Raw genomic sequence first — 12,695 nt, 5'->3', positions numbered from 1 at the left:
TATTAATAATACCCAGAGTTCCACTTAGACTCTAAGCATGGTTTAGCTTTAAAAAACCAGTTGAATTCTAGTCACTGGTTCAGTTCTACAACAGTTTCTATTGGTCTCTTCAAGGCCACGCCAGAGTGCATTAAATATTTAATCACTCATACTGCTGACAACGGGCTTACATTACTGATGCTACCTTTGTGTGTGACTGGCATCCTTTCCAACTCAGGCCCCTGGCTGCCACCCACCCTGACCCAGGGAAGGTTTGGAAGAGAACCTCCTCTTCTTTAGGCTTTGCACAGAGTGGATTTCAGCAAGCAACGGGGAAGACACAGAAAGAACACTTCTGGATCACTGTTGTGTTTAAAGTAATTCCCAGAAAAACCAGGCATAGTATATACTGTAAACACAAAAACAGAGCCAAATACAAATCAAATTGAGATTACTGTATAGATTATTGTGAACTATTTACTCTGTTTTGTCAGGGAAGATAATAAAGACAAGATTCTGTACACAGACAATAAGTTCTCCTCCATATTTTTCTAAACAGACATCACAAACATTTTAGAACAATTTTCTTCTTATATATCTAAGGTAAAAATATAATCAAGTAATTATTAGTAAATGAATAACACCCTGTAACAGATGTACACATCTCCCCATTTGGAAGGAGAATTTCTCCCACGTATATTATCTCCAGCAAAGAAAAGTGCCTCTTTTGTCCCAGGACTGTAGCTGATAGATCCCTCTACTTACCAGTATAGCTTGCAGAATAGTTGTTTGGATCTAAAAACTTCTTAACCAGCTCACAATTAGACAAGATATGATTTGTGGTGATAACGTTCAGATAGTTCTGAAGACCTTTCTGCCTCTCAGCTATGAACTCACGATCCATGTTACCAATCAACTTTTTGGGAGGAAGAGGTAGACTTAGGCCTGCAATCTTTAATTAAAAAAAAAAAAAGTATTATACTCATGTCATCCCCAAATAAGATACATTATCAGAATCCTGAGCCATCATATTTCATTAGGTCTAAGGCATTTTAGGATGCATCCTAATTTGTCATACTATAAAAATGTGAAAAACCATAACAACTGAGAATTGATAAAATGCTTTATTCAGCGTAGCAACTTTAAAACTTAATTTTGTAATGTGGTTTTTTTATCAAACATATACATGAACATAATTTCAAGAGTCAAATAGTTCTTTTTTTATTATTACTAGCAGTCCCACAGTGCTCCTACTACCACCCCCCCAACAGGTGACATATCCATTCCCCACTCCCCAGAGGCAGCCACATTCAACTCTTTCAGATGATCTTCTGGAATAGGGGAATGTTCACATTGTTATGTCTTGATTTTTCACTTTTAGGCATTATCTGTAAGTTTCTAATTATGGAAGATTAGGATTAAGTTCTCTTTCACAATCCTAATCTCATTCCATACACATTCTATTACTACTCCTTCCAAAATAGTGATGTTATAATTTTAATTAGTGCAATATTCATATTTACATTAGGTAAATGATATTCACAACTGAGCCAAAGAGCATGGTTATTATTCCTTTCTGTCAATTAGTAGTCTTTTTAAGTTTTCTATTCAACTCCAAACTCTCCGCCTAAGCCTTTTCTCAACACATTCAGATACAAAGATGTATCAATTTTATCTTCTTAAGGAGTACCTTCCAGAACCCACCAACCTGCTCCAAGCAGGACTGGTGGTCCCTATACCTGCTGCAAAGCTGGCATCCTGGGACATCCCTTCACCATCATGCTGAAGAAGCTTTTGCCCTTTCTCCTGCTGAACCCCATTTCTATATCCATACCTGCCCTTTTCTTAGATAATTCCCTGACTTTGTGTGGAGATACCCTCTGTCAGCTTCCTAAAAAGGGAGCAAGGGAGATAAATTTTTTGAAACCTTGCATGTTAAAAAAGTCTTTATTCTACCCTCACACTTGATTGATAATGAGTCTTGATATGGAATTCTAAGTTGGAAATACATTTCTTCCTCAGAATTTTTAGGAACTACATTATTGTCTTTTAGTTTCTGGTGCTGCTGTTAAAGGTTCAAGCAGTAGATTCTTCATTCTGGTTTTTTTCTCTCCCTGGAAGCTTTTAGGATCTTCTCTTTGACCTCGGTTTGTGAATTCCATGTGCCTTTATGTGGCTCTATTTTCATTCTCTGTGCTGAGTACTCGGCCCTTTCAATCTAGAAACTAATATCCTTACATTCTTCAGTATTTTCTTGTATTAGGTCATTATTTCTTCCTCTCCATTCCCTTTGCTTTCTTTTTCTAGAACTCCTGTTTTCCAATGTTGGACTTTCTGGACTGGTCCTCTATTCTTATATTTTCCCTCCCATTTTCCACCTATGTTAAACATTTTCTCCCTGGGATATTTCCTCTATCTTTCAGCCCTTTTAAAGAGTTTTCATTCCTACTATTATATTTTTTACTTCTAAATACTTTTCTTTCCTTAATAGCATCCTGATGTAATGTAATACAATTTTTTATCTCTCTGAGATTATAAAAGACAATTTTTCTAAGAACCTGTGACCTCACTCTCTTTAGCTCTTTCCTCTTAGGCTGGACAGATCCTCCCAAAAGAATCTTCCAGTCTCCTGCCTGGAGGGTCTACGCCTGACTGTCAGTATTCTGGGAGCTGAAAGGAAGAAGAGGGCTTGGCCGGGGGCAGGGGTGGGGAGTAGTCAGGGTCTCCTGTTTGTTATGTAAATTTTCCAACTATGCCTGCATTCTCCAGCCCAAAGACTGTTCTACCCTCTCTAGGGAATAAACTCAGTTTTTCTACTGGAGGGAGAAGAGCAGCCATAAGTTGCTCAGATGGGGAGATGTGGTGATCTGACTGCTTAAACATACTTTCAACTCCTGATTTTAGCTTGACCTCAGCCCAGGCTGCAGGCAGCAGCTGGTGCTGTCAATTGCTAAATCTTTTGGAGGTTCTGTGGCATAAATTGGGACCCCAATGGGTTAGCCACCCTCACTGCCATCTCAGAATTCTGCCTTCCCATATCTGCTTAATTAGTTAGCTCTCATCCATTGGATTTTCAGTTTCAAATGCTTTTGTTGTAGTTTTCTCCTCTCCTATTCTATTTGTCCTTGAGGGTGTGTGTGTGTGCGTGTGCGTGTGCGTGTGCGTGTGTGTATAAGATCAATTTACTGTTGTTTTAGAGTGGCTTCAGGAGAGAGGAAAAGTAAATGCGGGTGCTCAATCTATCATTTTCCAGATCATTTAAAACTTTATGAGTCCCGGGCTTCCCTGGTGGCACAGTGGTTAAGAATCCACCTGCCAGTGCAGGCGACAAGGGTTCGATCCCTAGTCCGGGAAGATCCCACACAACTAAGCCCGTGCGCCACAACTACTGAGCCTGCACTCTAGAGCCTGCGAGCCACAACTACTGAAGCCAAGGTGCCTAGAGCCCGAGCTCTGCCACAAGAGAAGCCATCGTGATGAGAAGTCCGTGCACCGCAACGAAGAGTAGCCCCCACTCACCACAACTAGAGAAAGCCCACGCACGGGAACGAAGACCCAATGCAGCCGAAAATAAATTAATTAAATAAATTAAAAAACCCAAACTTAGCATATCACTCAATTATAAATGTAGGCCATAAACCTGGTATTATTAGCAATATCTGACTTTTGCCACTAAAAGAAATCACAGATATTTAAATATTAAATTATAGTGGCTGAAGATATCTTGAAATTAAAAAAACAAACAACAAAAAAACTTTATAAGTCCTTTTTCTCTTTTGGCCACACCGAGCGGCATTCAGGATCATAGATCCCCAACCAGGGATCGAACCTGGGCCCCTGGCAGTGAAAGCACGGAGTCCTAACCACTGGACTGCCAGGTAATTCCCTATGAATCTATTTTTTAAACTTAAAAAAACAAAGTGTCAGATTGGTATCTTAATTTAATGAGCAAAACTGCTTTCAAAGAGCACTGCTAGCCTACACTTGTACGTAGATTACAGCTGTCCAAGTGGCATGTGTATTGACCAAGGGGAAGGTCTAAAGAGAAGGGCATCTTGAATTCAGACAAGCATGTCATCTAAATCATCCATGTGAATGAACCTAACTTAGCCTGTTCCACTCTGTTGTATTTTTCAAACAATGCTGAAGACCTTGAACTTGATATTGGGCAAGATGAAAAGGTTGGTTGACAATTCTAAATTGCCTATTTCTCCAACATATTTATGAAAATATGTCAGAACATACTTAGAGTGAATTTTCCACCATGGCAAAATTCATTGCCAGATGACACACTTCAATTTCAGGTTGTTTTCCTCACTCATACAATTAGGCTTTACCTAACAGCAGTTCCTTTATTAGCTAAATACAAAGCATACTTATGAAGAAAGCACATCACTCAGCTAGCACACATCCAAGCTAATCGTTTTATTATTATTTTTGTTCAGGAGCATTATGTAATACAGGGGAATCAAAGGTAATATATTACTGAAAACATAACTGATTTCTTTTAAAAACTCCCTTATTAAGTTGTAGGATATAATCTCATTTGTGTGTGTATGTATGTGTGTGTGTATAAGCCCAGGCATATAGTTATATTATGCACCAAAAATGTCTAAAAGGACTCACACTACCTGCTTGAGAATAGCTACCTCTGGGAGTGGGTTGGTGAAATAATTTTTATTTCTATACTATGAAATGTTAACACTTCTCATTTACTACTTTTTTCAATTAAAAAAAAGAAAGAAAGAAAAAACCCTTTTGCTCATCAAAGTGATCATATACACAACAAGGATTTTTTAAAAATTACTATCGGCCAATATCAGCACATTTTCCTGTACTACCTGCCCAAGAGCAGACCCAGCTGAACCTCACACATCACTTGGAATGGACAGTCACATCTGACAACATTGGATTCAAACCCCAACAGGGCTATTTTTTTTGGGGGGGGTGCTATTTTTCATTCATGAATTTGATAAGCTATCTGTTTCAAACTTTGTGGCCTCCAAGCTTGAACCAATCTTTTTTTTCATGCTTCATTTCTCTTTAGGAAAATGTATTGATCTGCCCAGACATCCCATCAGCTCTTCCAAATCAACAGGTGAAACAGAGTTCTTTGCCAACAGCTGTGATTAGAGTGTCCCTGCCATGTCAGACTGCTAGACAGATGGGAGGTGTTTTCCTGCCCTGGTTTAAGATCTCACAATAAATATTCCTAAAAGTATTAAAACTATGCTGTGTGTGTTACTTTAAAGTCTTGCCTTTGAGGGACTTCCCTGGTGGTCCAGTGGTTAAGACTCCATGCTCCCAATTCAGGGGCCCCGGGTTCGATCCCTGGTCAGGGAACTAGATCCCGCATGCTGCAGCTAAGAGCCCAAATGCCACAACTAAAAAGATCCCGCATGCCATAATGAAGATCCCACATGTGGCAACTAGAAGATCCTGCATGCCGCAACAAAGATCCCGTGTGCCGCAATTAAGACCCGGCGCAGCCAAATAAATAAAAATTTTTTTAAAGTTCACTAAAAAATAAATAAATTAAAAAAACTAAACTAAAATAAAATCTTGCCTTTGAAAGGAGATTAACATTCAAGAGAAACTTCTCTTTCAGCTTCCTCCCAGAATTTCTCAAATGCTTACCAGTCACAGAATACAAAATTCAGAACTCCCATGGCTAATTAGAAAGGAGGGAGAGGGAGTACTAGCACATAAAGTGATGAAGCCACTAAGTCAGTGATTTCCTAGACACCTCCACAGGGATGGCTTCAAGCCAGTCATCCCATTTTGTATTGTTCCCTCTTCAACGTACCCTATGTATTCCCTTCTTGAGTTCCTTGTATAAAGGAAAAGAGAACAAGAAGGCCAGCAGAGAAGTCCCCAAAGTTCCTCCATTCATAACACCTGCAGAGTGACAAAGCAAAGGGGGGATGACAGCCAAACGGGGGTCTGAAGCCCATAATCTGACCCATGCTAGCCTAACAGAAGCTTCTAAATTCCATGACAAACTCTATCAGTTTCAAGAAAACTAGAAAAACCTCCTAACTCTGAATCTACTAGTCTCTCATTTCTGTTATCAGACCTTAACGATCTGTAAATTGTCTTCAACTACATTCTAGGGAGTGTTCTAGGGAGTTCTAAGCTCTCAACAGACCCTAATTTGTCCCCATTTCCCCCCAGTGTTCAGTAGTCTCTCCTACGTCAACAATGGGCAGTACAACCAAATCACAAAACATTTGTGCTACAACAGACCTGAGAAGTCATCTGGTTCAGCCCCTTGGCTTCAGACGGGGAGAGTGAGGAGAGAGAGAGGAAGTAACTCAGCCCAGGTCTCAGGGCTGGTAAGGGGCAGAGGCTGGGTCCCATGCAAAGTCTGAGGGTTCCCTGCCAGTTCCCATCACTGCAGCTCCTTCTTTTTCTGTGTCGCATGCTATCTCCCTAGATGGTCACCAGTTTGATGGTGCCTTTAAACTAAGGTGGTGATTTTTCTTCACTGTTACCACAAGATATGCTCACTATAAAAAGTTGGGAAAGTACAGCTTTTTTTCTGTTTTTCCACTTATATAGCTTGCATGTGTTTACTTGTACCAAACTTGGAAAGTACAGAACAGTATAAAGAACCAGAAAAAAACATAACCCATAATCCTGCCACCTGGGGATTCCCATTGTTAACATTTTGGCATATTTCCTTCCAACCTTTTTTCCTAAACATTTCAATGTAATTATTATATTGCATGTATAATTTTACATCCTGCTTTTTTTTTTTTTTTTTTTTTTTGCTTAGGTATGTTTCCTATTGGACTCGGACAACTCTGAATATGTGTATTATATTTCTCTTTTTTCAGCAGGAACTCATTTATCTGTCAGAAGGGTAATCAGACACTGAAATTCATGGTCACAATTTTATTCTGTGGTTTTGGAACCTTTTTGGTCTGTTTTATGGAGGTTGTTTTGAAATTATTTTGTTGCCAAAAAGCTGTATGTGCTTTCTTCTGTTTGTTTACTTGGATCCAGAAAAACCTCCCACTGAAGTGCTGTCTGGCCATATCCTGCCCAGCACAAGCCAACATCAATACATGTACATATTTGCATTTGAAATAAGTTGCACAGTGAAAGTGCCCATTTTAAAAAGGAAAATTACACTGATGCAAAAATAAAATTCTATTATATTAAAAAGGCTATAATTGAATAGCCATGGAGATTCAACTTTATATCCCCAAAGAAAGAACAAATAGGAGATAAAATCCTCCTCCCCACCCCCCATTCTTGGGGGCTAGGCCTAGGCAATTTCAATTTCAGAAGTATTTTTCCCATGATTCTTACTCAGCCATGGCTGAACGGCACTGTACAAAATCACTCCCCCTTCTGGGACTTCCCTGGTGGCGCAGTGGTTAAGAATCCGCCTGCCAATGCAGGGGACATGGGTTTGAGCCCTGGTCCGGGAAGATCCCACATGCTGTGGAGCAACTAAGCCCGCAAGCTACACCTACTGAGCTGATGTGCCACAACTACTGAAGCCCGTGCGCCTAAAGCCCACGCACCGCAACAAAGAGAAGCCCCCACTTGCCACAACTAGACAAAGCCCATGCACAGCAACAAAGACCCAATGCAGTCAAAAATTTTTAAATTAAATAAATTTATTTTTTTTTAAATGTAGACAGACAACATGTGTGAAATGCAGGACCATATGTCAATTACAAGAAGGTCTGCAGATACTCAGGCCAGTTCTACTGGAAGGAAAATAAGGCATTCATGCTTTCAGCAGTGTTGTAAATAATGTGAAAGTCTGGACTCTACAAATGCTATTTTTCCAAAGTCTGGTCAATAAAAAATGGCCTTTTGAAGGAAACAAAGCATTACGCTGCCCCCCAGGCAGCAGTCCTCCTGACCTTTGTGGACAGGATCAGAGGTCACTCAGAATGAGTGATGATGATAGCCAGTTCACCTCCCAGCTGGGCTGGTCGTAAGCCAAGCACTCTGGCTCAAGGGTTTATGCTACCAATCAAAGCTGAGATATGATACAAGCCCAGTGGTCTTCAATAACCCATGGCCCCTGAAGGCCAATCTACCAGGTGAAGACATGGGTGGTACTGCCAGTACCTATGGTGCTAACACTTCTCTAGGACCCTTTGAACATTACCAGCACTAGCTTTGTTTCCAGCTCATCCCTCTTTCCATTATGGCCACCAAGTTACATTTAAATCAAAGGGATTTAGAAATACATATTTAAGAGAAAAGTTACACTGAGGGACTTCCCTGGTGGCGCAGTGGTTAAGAATCTGCCTGCCAATGCAGGGGACATGGGTTCTATCCCTTGTCCAGGAAGATCCCACATGCCGTGGAGCCACCAAGCCCATGCGCCACAACTACTGAGCCCGCGTGCCACAACTACTGAAGCCCGCATGCCCTAGAGCCCCGTGCTCTGCAACAAGAGTAGTCACTGCAATGAGAAGCCTGCACACCGCAACGAAGAGTAACCCCCGCGCACAGCAACGAAGACCCAATGCAGCCAAAAAATAAATTTAAAAAGTAAAAAAAAAAAAAAAAAAAGTTACACTGAAAAAGGCTGAATCTCTAGTTACTGCTGAGTGTTGTTGATCTGCAATGCTGACTATGCAGCCTTGTTTAAGAGAGTCTGAGAGTCCCAACTCTCAGTGAACAACTCTAGCAACCCATTTAGTCATTCCTAACCTGCGAAAAGGAGATAACACACAGCATCCCATGATTGTGGTAAGGACGCAGTCTGGCACAAAGGTACCTAGCTGCAAGGTGACAATTATAAATGATGTTTATTCCCCAAAGTTTATTTTTAGAGTCACACATCATCTGTTTAAAGTATGAGCATATCTCCTTTGTTAGGGAAATTTGCTAATTTCTTGCTCCTAATATTGTTGTTTCCAACCAGTTTCTAAGATACCCCAAGCAATAAATGTGTGTCATTGGTGTTTTAAAATAATTACCTGCAAGCTGTTGTTCAGCAAATCAAAGTCACTGTATCTCCTAACAATCTGTAAGAAATAAAAGTGGTATTTTGATTCAGCAAAGACCATCAATTTTCATTTCCCTATTTAATATTTATTGGCATTTTAGAGCCAAGGCACTTGCATTAAGGGTAGCAGGGCTTATATACCTGGTGCTTAACTTGCTTAACTCAGCAGCCCCAGAAAACAGACCAAGCAGTGCCCCCCGAGTTGGCTGGGCCGTGGGAAACTGGTTAACGCTAGCCAAACTCGCAAGATGCCAACAGGTAAGAAAGAATGATGATGTATTTGTTTCCAGGGTGAATAGCCCTTTCAGTATTTTTTTTTTTTTATTAACCAGGCACCTAGAAAGATGAATTAATGATTTACAAAAAAAAAAAAAGTTTTAGTGAACATGAAATTAAAGTTAAAGCATGTGGACAGTCTTGAGGCCATTTCATCCTTGCCCTGGATAAAACTTGCCCCATTTGAGATCCAACCAGTCTAGAGATTGGACGCATCTGCAGGCAGAGAGGCCACACCGCTCTCTTCTCTGATTCCCCGTTTCCCCTCTTGGCCAACAGTCCACATCCACTGTGTATGCATTCTTTCTTAGTTATGTTGATGCCATTGATTAGGCCATAGCCAAATTCCACTAGCTCTTCAGTCTCCGGGGAAGGAAGTTATTTTGCTTTCAAAAAGTTTTTTCAATCTTTATTGATGATTCTCAAATATTAGTGTGCATAAGAATTACTTGGAGATCACCTAGGAATTCAGGAATTTAAGGAGGTTAAGTATCTACATTTTTGTTAAGTATCTATCCCCCAGGACTCTAAAGCATTGGATCTAGAAAACTACATCAAGGGTTGATTTTTCTGGTAGGATATTGTCCTTGGGCCTGTTTGACAAATATACATCAGAAAGTTAAACATGAGGCCATCCCTGATAAGTGCAAAGGAGCAAAAGGTAGTACAATAGTTAACCACAGAGAATGTGCAAATTCCAAACCTGTTTTGTCAGGGATATAAGCGTGACCTTGGGCCAGTTACTTACCTTTTGAATGTAAAATGGGGTTAATACTATCACACAGAACTAGCTTTAAAGGGCTAAGTGAATTAATGTGCCTAACAATAAATGCTCAACTGATGTTAAATATTATAATTATTCCAACAAAAAGCAGTTTGAATTTTCAGGCAAAGAAAAGACCAAGTATGGGTCACTGAGGTCAAAGACTGCTTAAGGTGAGAGGTAAGGTTCAACCTGGGCTATGAAGGACAAGGTAAGATTTTTGGAAGGCAGGAGGGTCATTATAATTACTAAAGCAGGAAAGAAATGGTCCCTGTACAGAATTCAGCCACCCTCTGCAAGTCAACTGGGATGGGAAGCACCTCTAGATCTATATAGTAAGTTCTGCCTCTCTGAGGCCACCTGTGAGGAAAGCAGGCCCTGGGGCTGTAAGCAGATCCTTACCTCTGGTCAGTGTGGGAACTAGCACTAGAAATTGTCCATGACTGGACTTGGGAGTCCATGAAATGCACAATGTCCAGGGCACTGTCTCACCCTTCTACCTGGTGGACTGAACGTTAACCTGCCTCACCCAAGCCATGGCTTCAGGTGAGGAGGTTTGAATTACTAGGAACAAAGCAAGTAATTTGCCTACCCCACTTACTCTGTGTCCAGCTGGAGAACAAATTCCTACTCTCTGTAGTAACATACATGAATTAAACCAAACAACTGGGAACATAAAAGACTTTTATAATACATGTGTTAGAGCTAAACGTTTATATCTAAAAGACATGATTAATATAGTTTTTCCAGATTTTTAGATGCCCCAAGTCAGAATTTTGTTTAAACATTTTTCTAATGACAAAAAAAAAAAAAAAAAAAAAAAAATGCTTACCTGCCAGCTATTTTCTACAGAAATTCCTCTTTGTACCCGAATGATATATTCCTAAAAAAGAAGGGGAAAAGAGCCTCAATTATAAAACACCCAAATCATGCAGCTATATGGATGGACCTAGAGATTATCATACTAAGTGAAGTAAGTCAGACAGAGAAAAACAAATATCATAAGGTATCACTTATATGTGGAATCTAAAAAAAAAAATTATACAAATGGACTTATTTACAAAACAGAAATAGACTCAGATATAGAAAATAAACTTATGGTTACCAAAGGGGAAAGTGGGGGCTGGGGGGGAGGGATAAATTAGGAGTTTGGGATTAAAATATACACATTACTATATATAAAATAGATAACTAACAAGGACCTACTGTACAGCACAGGGAACTCTACTCAATATCTTGTAATAACCTATAATGGAAAGGAATCTAAAAAAGAATACATATCTGAATCACTCTGCTGTACACCTGAAATTAATACAACATTGTAAATCAACTATATTTTAATAAAAACAAATTTTTAATAAGAAACAAAACAGAACAAAAAAACCACCCAAATCAGAGGATCAAAAATATTAAGTGAAAGCATCAGATAAAGTAGACTTCAGAGCAAAGACTACTAGAAACAGAGAGGGACATAAAGATACAGGGTAATCTCGAGGCAAGACATAACAATCTTAAATGTGTGTGCACCAAATACCAGAGCTGCAAAATATGTGAAGCAAAAACTGATAGAACTGGAAGAAAAAATAAATGAATCCATGATTACAGTTGGAGACTTCAACACCCCTCTCTCAGCAATTGATAGAACAACTAAAGAGAAAACCAGTAAGGATATAGACAAATTCAACAATACCATTATTGATGAAAAATTAATCAATAAGATTTATAATCTTACTGAATATTAATTAATAATTAATAACCAATTAATCTAAGAAAGAAATGAAAACTTTTATTCGAGCCAACCAGGAGACAGTCTTTCAGAAAGCTCTGAGGACTGTTCTGCCTGTTAGAGGTCAAAGCACAGTTATATAAGTTTTTAAGACAAGCGGTTATACATCAAATGGCATATCAACAGTTTACACAATCCAGATCTGCACGTACAAAGCAAGTCGTGGGTCATGGTGACCCTTTACGAGATTAAGAAGGAATGTTATCTCCTAAGGAAGTCTAGTTAATGCAGCCACACAATACATACTAAAGGGGAGGGAGGAAGCCTCAATGGGCTGAGAAAAATTTTATGCTCGAATTTTTCTTGTCTTGCCATAAAATATGTATTTTATTTCATTACCATCAACCAACAGATTAATCAGCATTTATAGAACACTCTATCCAACAATAGCACTCCATCCAATAATATTCTGCTATTCAAGAGGATATACAGATGGCATATAAGCACAGGAAAAGATATTCAGCATTACTAGTCATCAAGCAAATGTAAATTAAGACCACAATGAGATATCACTATATCTCTATGAGAATGGCTGAAACAAAAAATAATGATAACACCAAATGCAGGCTAGGATAACAGAGAAACTGGATCACTCATAAATTAATGGTGGGAATTTTAAATGGTACAGACACTCTGGAACACAGTTTGGCAGTTTCTTAAAAAGCTAAAACATGCAACTATCATATGACCCAGCAACTGCACTCCTGGACATTTATTCCAGAGAAACAATAACTTATGTCCATACAATAACTCACACATGAAAGTTCACAGCAGCTTTATTGGTAATAGCCCAAAAGTAGAAACAAGCCAGATGTCCTTAAGCAGGTAAATGGTCAAACTTTGCTACATCCACACCAGGGAATATGACTCAGCAACAAAAAGGAATAAACTATTGATACATGCAACAA

General features: G+C 39.3%; 1 protein-coding gene across 4 annotated transcripts in view; it reads right to left on the bottom strand.

Annotated features, from left to right (window-relative positions):
• Nucleotides 1-12,695, bottom strand: part of PXK (PX domain containing serine/threonine kinase like) — a 77,515-nt gene that overhangs the window by 40,944 nt on the left and 23,876 nt on the right. For all 4 annotated transcript variants that reach the window (XM_060109315.1, XM_060109313.1, XM_060109316.1 and 1 more), the window contains exons 2-4: nucleotides 10,834-10,884; nucleotides 8,934-8,981; nucleotides 745-931 (exon numbers count right to left, since the gene is read on the bottom strand). In XM_060109315.1, the coding sequence (XP_059965298.1) occupies nucleotides 745-931; nucleotides 8,934-8,981; nucleotides 10,834-10,884 (286 nt within the window). The remainder of the gene's footprint in view (nucleotides 1-744; nucleotides 932-8,933; nucleotides 8,982-10,833; nucleotides 10,885-12,695) is intronic.

This window comes from Mesoplodon densirostris, chromosome 10, assembly GCF_025265405.1.
Source record: "Mesoplodon densirostris isolate mMesDen1 chromosome 10, mMesDen1 primary haplotype, whole genome shotgun sequence".
In the NCBI taxonomy this organism is placed as follows: domain Eukaryota; kingdom Metazoa; phylum Chordata; class Mammalia; order Artiodactyla; family Ziphiidae; genus Mesoplodon; species Mesoplodon densirostris.
The sequence above is the reverse complement of the archived record's forward strand: the minus strand, read 5'-3'. Positions and strand labels throughout refer to the sequence as shown.